Below are 16,375 nucleotides of genomic sequence, written 5' to 3' on the forward strand. Positions count from 1 at the left end.
AAAACATGTAATGTCCTGATAACTGTTTCTTTCTAGCACTTTGTTACAGCTCTTGGTACATATGCTGGTTTTATAGAAGTGAATAAAAAATAATAGATTGTATTAACTTGTTAACTCATTGGTACACATTTTATCATTAGCAAAGAATAAAGACAGAGACAGCTCTATCATCATTTGAACCAGTGAATTGCATGTTCACACCAAACCCTCCTGCAGGTACTCAAGCCACCCAACTATGTTATGGAACATACCCATGTAGAGTATCTTGTGAGGAAAGAGGAAACCATCACTTTAGAAGTCAGTTCCGGTCGTGGCCACTGTGCATGTTGCACCAATGATTTTAAAAGAGGGAAGATCACTGGCCAGACCATGGCCATTTGCACTGGTCTGCCCGCTGAGGCCCATAACCCCCTAGGTATCTCAGGATCCATTTCCCTTTGGCCATTTCCAGTGGGCCAGTAGCCATGACTGATGGTCTCAGGTCCACTGGCCACAGCTGTGTCCACTGTATTTCACTGGCCACAGCTGTGTCCATTTAACATGTTGTTTCAAGTCTTCCCAAAGACCCTTTGCCCCCCTGATCTGTGCTTAAATGAGGTTTAAATTGGAGTTCAAGGGACTTTTCCCCCCTCTTCCTATTCCTGTGATGATACCACCAGAGTATCCAGATTCCCACTCCCGGCAATGTAACAAGACAAAGTATCAAAATTAAAATGTCTTCCCCATCCTCACTGGCACTCACCATGTCACCCCCTCTTTTTTCTTGGGTCCCCACCACAACCATTATGTTTTCCCTCCTTGACCCTCTTCTACTACCCCTTTCACTTTTTTAGTTTAGTGTGAAGCCCTTTCTTTTCCAAGCAGGTCTTGCGATGTTGCCGGGTTAATCTCGCGAGATTCCCCAGGTATTCCACCAATAAGCCAAAAATGTTCTACCCCAAATGGGCTCCCAAGCCCACCCGAAGACCACCATTTCACATGTTGTCCTCTTTCCTACTCCCCACCGTTGAGCAGATGATAATACACCCCTTTTTCTCCTCGGAATAGTATTTTGAGTACTTTTTATTTTCGGCTTCCCCCAGTGTTATCATGGGAAGCGCTTGCAGTACTGTAGCTTTCTGTTATATACTTGATACATTAATTTCATTGCAAATTTTGCTGCAATACCAGCTGCCCATGAGGAGCAAATGCACATCTCTACTAAGTTCAAGGACTGGTGTTCTTTACATTTGAAAGATCATTTCTCCTAAAAAATAATGTATCATTTGCTGCGTTGAAAGTTTTGTAAGCCACTTTGTGTCACAGGAGGAAAAGACGACATCTTGCAGTTTTCCCCAGCCATTACTCTCTCTCTGGGCACTAGAAGGCAGGTCTAAAATGGCTGTTGTGCTGTTGTGGGCTCACCCAGAGCCTATACCTAAACACACGGTGTGTGGTTACAGCTGGTTTAGACTTGCTTACAACCCCAGACATCCCCAATCTACATCCTTTGTGGATAGGTCAGCGTGTTGGCAATTTATCTTCACATGCTATCACTAACAGGATGTAGCACCCTCCTCCTCAATAACACCTCTTTTGGGTATCAAACATTTCTAATACCACACAATATCTACAGTCAGTTAAACATCTCTTTTGGTTATTAATGTTAATCTTCACTCTCATCACACACCATCCATATGGGGACTTCAGAAGCACTATTGTCAAACACCATCTCTGTGGGGACTTTAATGGCATTATTATCACACACTATGTCTGTGGGGACTTCAACTGCATTAGTATCACACATCACCTCTTTAAGGACTATACCAGACCCTTCATCACACTCACTCTATGTTGTGACTCAAACATCTCCAACAACTACATCACCTCTTTCAGGGACGCCAATGCCACAATCATCACACACCATCTCTGTGGGGACTTCAATAACGCAATCCTCACACATCAACTCTCAGAGGACTTTGCAATCTCCCACCTCACTCACCCCCTATGTTGAAACTTAATACATTCTAATATTGCACAAAATATCTATGGTCACGTAAACATTTGTGTTTGATCTTAACATCACTCTTCACTGATTGTCATCATACACCATCTATCTGGTGACTTCAACACCTCTATATTCACACTCCATCTCTGTGTGGACTTTAATGTCATTAGTACGCACCATCCCTATGGGAACTTTAATCCCACTATCATCACACACCAGCCTTATGAGGACTTTAAATCAACTTCATCACACTACATAAAATCCCTCTGGAGACATACATCTCACTGTCGCAATGCATCATCCCAAAGTAGGGAGTAACATATTTATAATCATACCATTATTGTGCAGAGAACCTATTCTCATGATTAAGATGGGGTCTATGGAGCCATAAAACCGAAATATAATTCCCAGTTTCCTATCTTTGCCACATAGCATGATCCTAGGCCAATTCCAATCAACTTGTCTCACTTGGAATGTGGCTTCCTGTCAACATTAGTGTCTTTAAGTGAACATGCAAACATGACTTATCTGGTAGAAAATTCAAAATCATTAAACTGCATTCAGTAAGAACCCCATAAGAGTCTTAAAATTACTTGTATATGAAGAGAAAATTGTGTAATTAATGTGTGTTGTTGTAAACCATGCATATTTACATTTGAAAATGAAAGCACTGGATTCCAAAACAGAGTAATGATGCAAGTTCCCACATGGATAGTAACACATGTTAAAATTCCCACAAAGATGGTGCCGTACACTCAATTTTAAAACAAGATTTCAAAGCAATGTAGATGAAAGCACCAACATCATCAAACAATTGCTGTGGAGAAGATGTCTGTTGGCTTGAGGCGATGTGGTCTACATGCTAATTTGGCGACTATGGATCACTGACACCCACTAATTCAGCTTCCTCAGTTTCCTGTCATCACACAGCACCTTTCTGGGACCAACAAAATCACCATCATCTCTCAAGAACTTGTCTATGCGATGTGTAAGACAACCATCATCACACATTAACAATGAGGGCAAAATATAACATTAGACATTTCCATCTTATAACACATTTGTAGTGGTTTTGACATTCCCATCATCAACTACTATCTCTGCAGAGATTTTAACCTTACCAACATCACATAACATCTCTGTGGGGTCTTTAAAATCATTTTTGTGAAGTTATTGACCTTCACACTCCTTCGTTCATCTTAAATTCTGTATATCAACCAACTAAAACTCCCCTCACAGTGGCATAGCCAGTCATAACACCCACAAAGGGAAACCGCCCTTATCTGTTCTGTGATCCCCCCCACATGTTGCATTGACACACCTACCCATGTTCATAAGATGAATCCTGTTAGTATTTCATGGAACACATCTAGGGCCCATATGTCAACACAAAATCCACATGTCCAACTCACCCTGTATCTTACCAGTTCACAGAAAGCAAAGCATGTACTTCCACATCTGTATTAATTAACACTTCAGGATTTGCAGATCACATTTGCTCTGCTTCCACCAATACCCACCTTCCTCTATTTCAGTACGTAATGCCATGAAGCCACCAAAACAGCTTAAGCCACATTATACAAGATCCATTTACCAAACATTGTTACCTACCATCTCTGACTTTAACATTGCTGCACATCATCTCTGTGTAGACGTTAACATCATTATTATCCACTATGAAGACTTTAATAGCACCATTATCAAACAAAACATTGCTGTGAGGACTAAAACATCAATATAATCAAACACCATTTCTGTGGGGTCTTCAAACTTATTTTTATCACACACCATCTCTGTAGGGGCTTGAACACCCTTATAAACACACACCATCGCTGTGGAGACTTTAACATCAATATATTCAAACACCATCTCTGTGGGGTCTTTAACCTCATTTCTATCACACACCATGTATAAGGTGAGTTTAACAATATTATAATCATACATCATCTTTGTGGGGACTTAATCATCACCATCATCACACACAATCTGTGTGAGGACCATAAAGCCGTTATAATCACACACCATCTGTATGGGACTTCAACATAATTTGCACACTCAATACATGAACTGAAATGTGGTCTTCCATAGTGAACCTTTTGCATTTTGGTGGTTTTATTGCATGCAATGTTTCTAGAAAACTGGTGGGGTCGGAGTCATAGTGGGTTAGAGGGGGAATCATATTCAAAACCAGCATTGTTGATGTGTGGAGGCCAGAGGCAGTGCCTGAGTCCTCAGTGCCAGTATGGGTCTGTGTGGTTTCTGACAGTGGCACTTGGATTTCTCTTTTATCCAGACCGGAAAGCCCCAAATCTATTAAATGGCAGCACTGTGATACTTGATTTGCCACTGCCTTAGGGGGGTGAGTCAAATAAATAGAGATGATAGCGTTGGCAAGTCTTCATCAGGTTAATTTGGTATTAATAGACATAATGCTGCCATGTGTGAGGTGTAATACGTGTGTCTAGTGTAAGTGGTAGGAGAAGGAGGGGTACATCATTTAATATGTGGAAGGGGTGATGATTTATTAGGACAACCATTGAGGAGTTGAATACTAGACTCACATTTTTAGTTCCAGTTTTTTGTTGACCTCTGTGTGGCCCCTGGGTGGATTTTAGCAATATTCTTATCACACACCTTCTATGTGGGGACTTTAGTGTTATCATTATCACATACCATCTCTGTGGGGACCTCAACATCTTAGAAATGACGCAACATCTCTGTGGGGACTTTAGTGTTCATCTGTGGAAACCTTATTTTGTACTCGTAATTTTTTCGTATTTTATTTAGATTTCTATAGCGGCTAATCCTAAGCGCTTAACATCATCATAATTACACACTGGGCCTCATTACACGGTAGGTGTTAAGGGTTAACGGTCACCGTAAATGGTACCGGTGACCGTTAACCCTTAACACCTTACTACGAGGTCCCTTTGCGGGTCGGATACTTTAACGCCTGCTTTTTGCAGGCGTGAAAACCCAACCCGCAAACGGACCAGGGAGCTAATTACGGTACCGCAATTTGCGTTGCCGTAATTAGAACCTTCCCCATTCCCATTGAGCCCTATGGGGCAAAAATGGGAATGGGGAAGGGCCTTGGAGGAAGGGGGAATTACCGCCCCACCAACCTTGGAATGGGGTGGTAATTCCCCTTTCCGCCAAGGTGTATGGCACCTTGGTTTAACACCTACCGGGTAATGAGGCCCACTGTCTCTGTGGGGACTTGAGTGTTTTCATAATCACACACCATCTCTGTGGGGACTTTAGTGTTATCATAATCACTTACCATATCTGTGGGGATCTTATTTTATATATGTATTTTATTTTGTATTTTATTTAGATTTCTATAGCGGCTAATGCCCAAACGCTTAACAGCATCATAATTACACACAGTCTCTGTGGGGACTTGAGTATAGTCCTAATCACACACCATCTTTATGGGGACCTTATCATCATTGTAATCACACACCAGCTCTGTGGGGACTTTAGTGTTATCATAATCACTTGCCATATCTGTGGGGACCATATTTTGTATTTGTATTCTTTGTATTATATTTAGATGTAAATAGCAGCTAATGGCCAAGTACTTAACATCACCATAATTACACACTGTCTCTGTGGGGTCTTGAGTATAGTCCTAATCACACACCATCACTATAATATGGTGGCCTTATCATTGTAATCACACACCATCTCTCTGGGGACTTTAGTGTTATCATAATCACTTTCCATATCTTTGAGGACCATATTTTGAATTTGTATTTTTTGTATTCTATTTAGATTTATATAGCGGCTAATGCCCAAGCACGCAACAGCACAATAATTACACACTGTCGCTGTGGGGACTTGAGTATAGTCCTAATCACACACCATCTCTATGGGCATCTTACGATCATTGCAATCACACACCATCTCTGTGGGGACCTCAACATGATTGCAAGTACACACTGTCTCTGTGGGGATTGTTTCATGATTATCGCACATGATCTCTGTGGAAAATAACTTTTCCATAATCAAACATGACCCCTATAGGAAGGTTAACTCCACTATTAGTATACACATTCCAAAAGAAGAAAGCAAACTCATTTCCATTAGACCATTTCTAAAGAGGAGATATGAGATAGCAGGGAAGATGATGCCTGTGAAGAATGAAATCTAAATTTGAATTATTTATTCCTTTTTGGCCACAATGTGTGAGCCTGGGTCAATCAAGTCATCTCCTCTGTCCCAGTTATCTTTTCTGGAACATTTTCAGTGTTTATAATAGTGTTTAATGCCAGAAACTAAGTGCCTTTTTAAGTTTTGCATGCAAATTAAACATCTTGTAGGAAATCCCCAACCATCGAAATCCATCTGTTGTGATAGCTATAATGCAGGCAGGTACTCACTTGTAGAAATACAATTGTATAATGTCGATTGAGTACTATAAAGTAAGCATTTTTCCATTTGTTTATGGTGAAATCCATCCCAAATAAGAATAATAAAGTAAGTCCCCACAAGGATGGTAACACGCGTTCAAGTCCCCACAAAGATGGTACCGTACACGCGAGTAAAAATATGTATTTTTGCAAATATGAAGTTGGATCCTGTATTATGAATTTTTTCTGAACATAGTTCTGCTATTAGCCCATTTCTAAAACATTGGGAAGGGTTAGTCCCCACAAGGCAGGTATCCACACATAGTCCCCACAAGGTAGGTAAAACGTGTATGTGTGTGTGTACGTGTGTGTGTGTGTGTGTGTGCGCGCGCGCTATGACAGTTCCTGGCAAGTGCCTTTCACATGCCTACACAGAAGCCCAAACTGTTGTCATTGCCAATACTTGTGTGATATTGAGTTTACTTGGGTTCAACACATTATTGGTAAGGAGCGAACAAGTCTACTATTTAGTTCATGACATCAGCAGAAGAGGCTGCTCAGAATTCTGAAAAATTCTTGGAAGGTTTAAATGTGTCCATTCTTTGTTCATGGAATGATCCAGTTTGACTTAACTGTGGGATATATCTCATTTCTTTCCAGCTGTGGTCCGCTCAATAGTAAACTCCAGGTGGGTCTTCGTGGAGGGTTATTGGGGGTCAGTTACAGGTAGAACAGGTATGAAAGGGGAGACAGCTCCAGGTCAGACACTGGCAACAGTCACCCAGGAGCCCCACGTCATCACTCAGACATTCCCACATACTTCCGGGGAGAGACAGACAGACACAATCCTTTACATATTTTAGTCATTCTGAACACCCAACCCAGCCAGCTCATACAGGCCATGCGCTCAGACATCTACCATGAATATTACTGAAAGTGTGCGCCTAATTGCTACTCCCGCAGTACTGTTAAAAAAAGTCACAAATTGAAGTCTGATAATGTGGCCCTTTTTTCGGGTGCCTGTGCCTAGTTTTGTCCAAGACGGGCCCTGTTTCAATCCAAACACAGAAAGCCATGATGCAGATTGCATGGTCTGCATTGAACAAGTTGATCAAATCGTTCTAATTACGACGCAGTCCATCCGTCTAAAGGATTAACACAAACAGGCTATTTCTTGGGCGCAACAGGGCCCCCTTCAGCTCCGAGTGCTGCCGCAGTGGGAAGGGCGCACTGCCATTTGAAAGGCGCTTACCAGTGTCCCGTCTCGTCAGGTGGATTGCGGATCCAGTGAGCAAGTTGCCAGGCAAAAGGTCGACAGAGGGCGACATGTCCGTACATTCCCACGAAAAATCAAGGTTTTCCCCAAATAGTCTAGGACTGGAGTTGGAATAGTAAATGATACCCACCCTAGAATATGCCGGGGGTGGGAGAAAGCTTTTAGGCGAGCAGGGGGGGGGGAGACGACTTGGCAACGTTTACCCTGGATACATCTTCACATAAACACTGTCGCGTGATTACAGTCAACACGCTCTAAAAAAACAAATTTAAAAAAAAAACATACTCCGCTGGACCACCATATATACCTTTTGCTGGACCCCCACCGCCACAGGCTTTTCTTTGGCGGTGAAATTTAAGTGTTTGGAGTTTACATTTCGATGCGAGGGGCAACAGAAACGAACATGTTGGCTCCGCGACAGCGTGCAGAGTGAAAAACCCATTGCCTAATAGACGGATCTGCTTTCTGAGAGGTTGGGGGATGGGTGGGTGAACGCCGACCAGCCTCATGACCTTGCCTAGAAACGTCCGTTTTTAAAGCAGGGGGGTATCGACTCCCCACGGTCACATGGGGCTGGGTAGGGTCCCTTCATGTGAACTGGGGCCTTGGAGGCTAAGCACACAGTAATTAATTCCCAGACTGAGACAAGGTATTTGGAAAAGACTAACAATGTCAGAGGAGAGGAGCCTGGCCCATCGTCCTCTGTCAATAGGGGATTTATCCGTCTAGTCTGCAAGGCGAATAGAGGTTGGGGCACACCTAAGCTCTCAAATGCGAGTAGGCCTCCGTTTTCGGGGCTCCATGTGCTAGAAAGGACAGTGGGGAAAGGTAAAGTAAGATGGCTGGTGCATTAGATGAGAAGAAAGGGTTGCTGAGAGTGAGCGAAAAGATAGTGAGAGAGAAAAATACATTCGCGAAAAGGATAATACCGATGGAATTAAGAAAGGTGTAGGCGGGTAAAGGAAAAGTGAGGCGGAGGTCGAAGTGGGCGGGAACCAACGGGTACGACGTTCGTCCACTTACTTTTTGTAATCAGGACACGTTCCTGGGCGGCAGGGCAGGGCTGCCTTTGTTTTTTAGCTTCCGCCCATACTCGGGATTCGAACTTGCGTCCTGCTCGAAACACGCTAGTCTCTCATTGTAAACAACCCTTTCACGTGTTATTTTCACACTCCCAGAAGCAATCAAGAACGCGTTTTTCAAACTGCACTAGGTTTGCAGCAGATGGTGGTTGTTATCGAGAGCCAGCTGCCTGGATCTGAATGAGCAAAGCCAATATTAAAACAAAAGCAAAATTACACCATTTAATTATAGTCAATTGCTCCTAAGAAGGACGCGTTACCTTTTCTACATGACGGTCCTGGTCACCCACACGCTCCGCCCCCATCCTATGGAAAGGGCGTACATGGTCCTCACAGGTCAGTACATGGGGATGGCCTATCGAGCGGCATACATACACAAAACCACACGATTACAGATGATGCTTTATAAACAACCAGTGCTGGAAATGGAAAAACATGGACGGGGGCAACTCGCTCCTCCTTTGGGTGGCGTGGCCACAGGCCAAGTCATGAAACAGAGCATCTCTTCATAGAACCCAACCCCACTCATTTGCATGAAAGCAAAGAGCATTATGGGAACATATGAATGCCCACAATTTCAAATTTGAAGCCCGTATGCTAGTGATTCAGCAAGACACACTGTTTTGTGAGTAATGGATGTTGGACTCTGCTCTTTCCATTAATAATAATACTCACCCTAACAAAACCAATCCACAAATTGCGAGACATATATACAAATTTGGACAGCTGCTAATGAGTGTTTGTTTATTTGCCTGTTTCTGCATTGTTTCTAGATTGTCAGGGGAGATATGCAACAACAGCCAAAACAAGAATAATGAAACCATCCAAACCTGTATAAATGTGTCATAATTTGCACACGTTACCTCATGGTAACTAACCTGACAAATGAAATGACCATCATACCAAGTGTCCATTGCATGCTCAGAAGGAATGCACATCTGAATTACAATCACAGACATGTTTGATAAATTGGCTGTCATTCTTATGGTCCCAAAAAGCACTTTGTTTTTATGCAAAGCAGCCAGCATCCTATAATCAGGAACTGAAATCGACACCTAGCTCCGCCCCTCAGTTTTGGCCATACCACTGACAATTCGCCTCCACCCACTCCCCGGATGCTCGAAAAGGTGGGGCCAGGGGAGGGAGTTCCCCCAGTAGATGTAGTCCATTTTCAGCACTGACACCACATGAACACAATATAGGTAGGTGTATGTTAGGGGATAGGGGCTGGGTAAGGGTAGGAGAGGAGGTGGGTACAGAGGGAGATATGCTATGATATGATAGTTTATTTATATAGCGCCTATACACCATGTGTTTCAAAGCGCTTCAAGGAGGGAGGGGACATAGGAAAATACAGTTACATTCAGCAAAAATCCTTGAAACAATACAGAATGTGAAAATAACTATCATAATAGGCCTGTCGACATTTCTGATACAGAACAATACAGAATGTGAAAATAACTATCATAATAGGCCTGTCGACATTTCTGATAGTGCAAGTGCATAGAACAAGTAAGGCAAGAGGTAATGGATAGGATGGAGAACAAAGCAAGCAGTAACATTACTATGTCTGACGACAATTTACGCAGTGCAGGTGGTAACAAGAGGCGGGGTGGGAGGGGGGTAGGGGATGGAGGGGGGAAGGAGAACAAGGCACGCTACTGAGCAAAAATGTTGGTGACAAATTTGAAAAGCAGGGGAGGAGGGAGGGAGAGAACAAGGGGGGAGGAGGGGAGACAAGCTGCTATCAAGAGTCACGGAACAGATGATAGGAGTAAGTGCTAGGAGGGGGAAATCTGAGAGGAGGGAGAATATAGAAGGGTGGAGTAGGAAGGTAGTGGAAGAGGATGGAAGTGAGGATGGGGGAAGGGAAGGAGGCAGGAAGGGGGTGAAACAGAGCAAAAGAGGGGGGAGAAAGCAGGATGAGGTCGCAGAGACACTCACGGAGGGGCAGAAGGCACACAGACACTCACAGAGGGAGAGGGGGTCACACAGACTCTCACAGAGGGGCAGGGGGTCACACGGACACACACACGGAGGGGCAGGGGGTCACACAGACACACACACACACACACAGAGGGGCAGGGGGTCACACAGACACACACTCACACGGAGGGGCAGGGGGTCACACAGACACGCACGGAGGGGCAGGGGGTCACACAGACACTCACGCACGGAGGGGCAGGGGGTCACACAGACACTCACGCACGGAGGGGCAGGGGGTCACACAGACACTCACGCACGGAGGGGCAGGGGGTCACACAGACACTCACGCACGGAGGGGCAGGGGGTCACACAGACACACACACACACACGGAGGGGCAGGGGGTCACACAGACACTCACGCACGGAGGGGCAGGGGGTCACACAGACACGCACGGAGGGGCAGGGGGTCACACAGACACTCACGCACGGAGGGGCAGGGGGTCACACAGACACTCACGCACGGAGGGGCAGGGGGTCACACAGACACTCACGCACAGAGGGGCAGGGGGTCACACAGACACTCACGGAGGGGCAGGGGGTCACACAGACACTCACGGAGGGGCAGGGGGTCACACAGACACTCACGCACGGAGGGCCCGGCGATCCGGCGTACCGTGGTGGACAGCGGTAGACAGGGCCTTAGGAGTGGGCCTTGTGAGGAGGGCCGGCCAAGCCTGCCGGCCTTCCCATTGGGCAAGATGTAGGCGCCCACAGCCAATCCCGTACCCCCAGCAGCAGTGTGCTCAGCACTCCGGTGCAGGCACAGTGAAACGGCCATCTTTGAATGGCGATTTTACAAACGAAAAGGCATGGTGCAATGCCAGGTGGCATACAACGGAGCAGTATTGAGGCTCCAAAATGTCAGTACATTCATGCGGATGATGTGGGAGTATAAAGAAAACCCCTCCCATTAATAAAAGAAAAGAAAAATCCCCGAAAGTAACTACCACAAAGTAAATTACCACACTCTGATGTCTGTCAATGAAATCACAAAGAAACACAGAAACGCACAGGTCCAAATGTGCCAACAAGCCCCGAAGCGCTGATCTGAGGTTTTGAATCACGGACAGAGGGAGACTTTTGCCAAATATGTGACAGAATCATCCACAACCTTTCACAGGAGCCTGAAGAAAATGTCTATTTCAGGAGGTGACTTAGGAGTGAGGTCGGCCCATATACTCTGAGAAGACATGCCAGACACACCCACTACCTCTGGCCTAGTCTTTCCTCACAGAACCTTTCCATGGTCTAGAGATTTACCCTGGCTTCTTCAGCTCCATTGCTTCCCTTTAAAGCGTTATGGTCCCGAGGGCCACTACTCAAGCCTGGCGTCACCGGTCGCTCAGTGAAAAGCATCCGTCTTATTGGAGTACATGCAATATGGGGGCGATTGGGGGGGGGGGGGGGGGAGGAGGTTGATGCCATTGTTTTCACTCCCTTCCAAAAGTTGCTTCCCTTCGCACACAATTGTTAAACCTACAGAAACCTCTTGCCAGGCTGTCTCGCAACAATTGATGATCTTATACAGTTTTGCTTCTGCGCCCGCTCTTCCGACCCTGGTGTGGTGCTCGTGCGTACACCTTCAAAACCAGTGATTTCTTAATTACCACAATATACAATGTCCATTTAGAACCTGTCGACACATCTGCGTTTCCGGCCACTTGTCTACACGGTCTCTCCCGTCTATTGCAAGAGAGCCTCATTTCTTCTCGCAGGCCTTCATAAGGGCAGCCCAGAACCAATTAAACCCCTCCTTTGTTCATCAAAAGCTGTGTTTCTTGATCTAAAATAACAACCACTTTTCCGCAGCAATAAACTTGGGGCCTTTCAATGTCACCACTACTGGACCAAATGTCGTTTATGTTGACTTCAATAAAAAAAAAAACGCTCTTTCATTTCATTTTTTTTCACATCAAAAACGGGGGTCTAAGATGCCCTGTGCACGTTTCTCCTCCTAGGTCTATCTGTTTGCCCGGTGGGCTACAATCACAACACTGGCTTCCTTGGCGGCATTCCACTTGTCACTCACCCCCCTCTGGGACGAACTCAATCGTTTCTCTTGCTCTGACCGTGAGGGTCTGTTGCCTCTCTATGTCGCGCTCCTGTGGTTCCACACTGTATGTGATCTATGTGTGAAACTGCCTAAAAGTACTAAAACATGTAAGGGGGCATTGTGTGAACTCACCCAGGGTGAATACTGGATGCTATGGGACATGCTGTAAAGAATCCGAATATGAATTGGCCAATGCAAGCACTGCTCGCTGTGAGCTATTCTGTGAACCTACAGAGATATAACAGAGAAAGGCACAGCAAAATAAAACAGCAATGTACAAAAAAGTGCAACACAGCAGCAAGAAAGCAACACAGTCCCAGCAGAAGGTAGATCAAGGGAGGGGAAAAGGGATCGAAAAAGGGAACAAATGGAAAACTCAGGAAAAAAGATGAGAAAAGCAGAAAAATAAATATAGCAGAACTAGAGCAAAGATGGGAAGAACACATTAAATCAATAGAAACAAGTGGAATTAAATAAGAAGGTAGGGATTCAAAAAGGGGAGGGGGGACAGCATTGTTGCAATGTACACTTCTATATGGACGCCGCCTCCACCCAAAGGTTACACTTACAAGCTGCCCAAATACAAATTGGGAGACATTAATCAAGTCACAACTTTTACATTCGGATTCTAATTTACAAACAGAAAAGACCAACTAATGTAATTTTTTTTTTTTTTTAAAAACACAGCATTCTTATACAAGTGCCAGTATGCACTGGGATTGAAGGTTAAACTCCAGGGGTGCATTGTTGTGCCACCCTATGGGCGGTATCCTCTCCATTGCTCCCCTAATGCCATTATTGAGTCTTTTTAAATCGTCCAGCAGGAACCGTTGTAAGGACCTGATGGGATATAAAATTCAAAAATGGATGGATGGAAATGCTTTAGAGTTGAAGATTCATAGCCAGCAGAAACCCATCAGGGTAACATTTAATTGCATCTTTTTGTAGCTCACCTGCGCATGGGGACTCAAGGCATAAAACACTGATGTTACCCAACAAATCCAAAAGCATGCTGGAGGTTCCCTGTGTTCTTGTGCAGGGGGTACGGGACTTCGTTAAGCCCGGACCGCCCCCTGTAAGGGCAGTGCAAAGACGAGTTCCATATGCCTGGCCCAATTATGTAATGGCACAAACTAGATCAATAATCTGGCATGGGATGCTAGTCACAGGAATTGCCAGTAGTTATGAAGCTTCAGCTCAAGCATTTATATCCATCACCTTTTGGTTTTTCTGGCCTGGCATGTGACCCAGATGAACATAACATTAAAGGTGTATTTGTAGAGCGCACCTTCACCCCCCTCCTCGAGGGGTAACTTGGCACTACTGAAAGATAACAGATGTTTATTGTTACCCAACGTAATGGTACCCATTTTATTAACCTCGAAAGGATGAACAGGTGAGTGGACCTGCCGGGATTCAAACCCGTGACCAAGAGCTCAAACACAGGCCCCTTTAGGGGATGCATTAGTCCGCTGAGCCACATACCCATTAGTCCACTGAGCCACAGAGCCAGATGAACCAACCAATCTGACTGCTCGTCCATCATTGAAGCCTCCAAATGTCCCAGTATGACTCTTTGGTTGAGAAGTGATCCGATTTCTCAACAGTGGAGTGGGCACTCACCTTCCCAGAGGCCCTCGTCTTCTGACCAGCGGAAGAGTTGAGGTCTTCGTGCACACGGTCCAACAGCCAGAGGAGAAACTCCAGAGCATCGTGCTGGGAATTACCACGAAATTGGGGTCCAAATTTAGAAACTGTGCTCTAGAAGGAGCAGGTAGGGAACAAAAACAAAAAGACCATTCTGTAAGTATTGGTGGATTAACAGCACAAGACTAAGCCAACGGCACAGGGCAGCAAGTCTCGCAAATGCGGCTAATCCTCTAATCTACTCAAGCCGTACGCCGCCAATTGTCACCATCTGCCAAATTCCCTATGCGAAACAATAGATAATCAGCATTTAACATCACATATGGCCCCCAGTCTAGCAGAGAAGGAATCGGGGCATAGTCTGCGTTTATAAATTACCATGGTCAGTGTAACAGCAAAGACATGCCTGAAGACCAAGTAGACTCTACAATACTGGGCTAGACCTCCATTGCCATCAACGTCTATTTGGTCCTCACGATTTGTAAAACTATGTTTATGCAAACTTGACAGGCAATAGGCCTCATTATAAGTTTTCCGGTCTGGTATCAAGGGTACCAGTAAGCTTGCCAGTACCGTTGTTACAGGACCGGCAAACAACGAGTTCCGCTCACGGATGCCTTGCTGCCTGGCAGGTCTGAAATGGCGGGCGTACCAGCACCCGCGAGCAGAGCATGTTGGATGCACCGGCACCATTCTGAATGGTGTTGGTACATTGGACTTCCCCATTGCATGAGCCCTATGGGGCTCAAATGGGAATGGGGAGTATTCTTTTGCGGCACCCTCGAATGGGCAATTACCGGGTCCGGCGGGGCCATAATGACCCGGTAAGTGCCCATCCGCAGGTGCCGGAAAAATGTGCAAGTTTTGCGGCAGCCGTGCCTGTTTTAGCAGCAAGGCTGCCGCCAAACCTGTAATGAGGACCAATGTCTATTGGAATTGATTGCATCAAACTATAGGTGTTGAAAGCATTTTATACCCATATTGCCCCCCACCCCACACACACTCGTTCCTAAGGGAGGAATAGACCACATGCTAAGGAGCGACGCGCAATCGACAGAAACATGTCGATATCACAGTCACCCATTTCATTGTTCATTTGATTATTTTATTAACAAAACGTCCAAGCATAGGAAAGATTAGGACTTTCCCAGGCACATTTAAACCCGGGGGACACTGAATGTGAATTAGCAAATACACCATCCCTATGATAACACACGCTCACACACCATTTCCCCTGCCCAATTATCATGCACCAGAGTTACAGGTACATTCTGGGACTCATTCGTCAACCTCGCGCCGGAGCACAAGCACCTAAGAGTCATTGGGGATTTCAACATTTGGTTTGAATAAAGTACCATCATGGCAGCAATGACACAATCCTTGGGTATGAAGACCCTGCACCGCAAACAACTAGTCAAAGGAAGAACCCACCAAGCAGGCCACGCACAGGATGGACCCCGCGGCTACGGTAGCCCTGCCCGTTCCACTTGCATGAAGTGACCGCCTCGACACACTCTTGCAGCACCGGCTCAAGTTGAGCACATGGGGTGTGGCCGCACAAGGGCGCCCCTGTGGCGCAGCAAATAAAGGGTGCCTTACCTCTAGCTCAGTGTCATGTAAAAGCACTATGGTAAAAATCGGTCTGACCTAGAGCCCATCAAAGGATCAGGCCGCACACTTTAGCAGGGGGCTCAGCTGATATTCAGCCGAACAACAGAACGGAGCCCCCTGCTGTTCTGCATTTGTAAATGTCCGATCTCAGTTCTAATTGCCTAGACATTCATAGAAATTGGCCGCTGATGACAGATATAGGTTTAACAAAAGTCGTCGCCAGCCCATTTGTTTAGGTGCCAACCAAAACCATCTTTGAGTCGGAGAGGAGTCTCAGGCAGGGTTCAGTGAGTCCCTGACCGGTGCTTTCAGAATGTTGGGGGGGGCAGGGACGGGGTAACGAATAATCTCGCACAGGGCGCTGGCAGACCTGTGATC

At 45.4% G+C, this 16,375-nt stretch overlaps 1 protein-coding gene across 1 annotated transcript in view; it reads right to left on the minus strand.

The window, feature by feature from the left end:
• Positions 1–16,375, minus strand: part of USP43 (ubiquitin specific peptidase 43) — a 1,531,566-nt gene that overhangs the window by 1,250,271 nt on the left and 264,920 nt on the right. Inside the window, exon 2 of the mRNA XM_069654572.1 lies at positions 14,363–14,500. Within this exon, the coding sequence (XP_069510673.1) occupies positions 14,363–14,500 (138 nt within the window). The remainder of the gene's footprint in view (positions 1–14,362; positions 14,501–16,375) is intronic.

This window comes from Ambystoma mexicanum, chromosome 3q (genome assembly GCF_040938575.1).
Source record: "Ambystoma mexicanum isolate Mex_15411 chromosome 3q, UKY_AmexF1_1, whole genome shotgun sequence".
Taxonomy (NCBI): Eukaryota; Metazoa; Chordata; class Amphibia; order Caudata; family Ambystomatidae; genus Ambystoma; species Ambystoma mexicanum.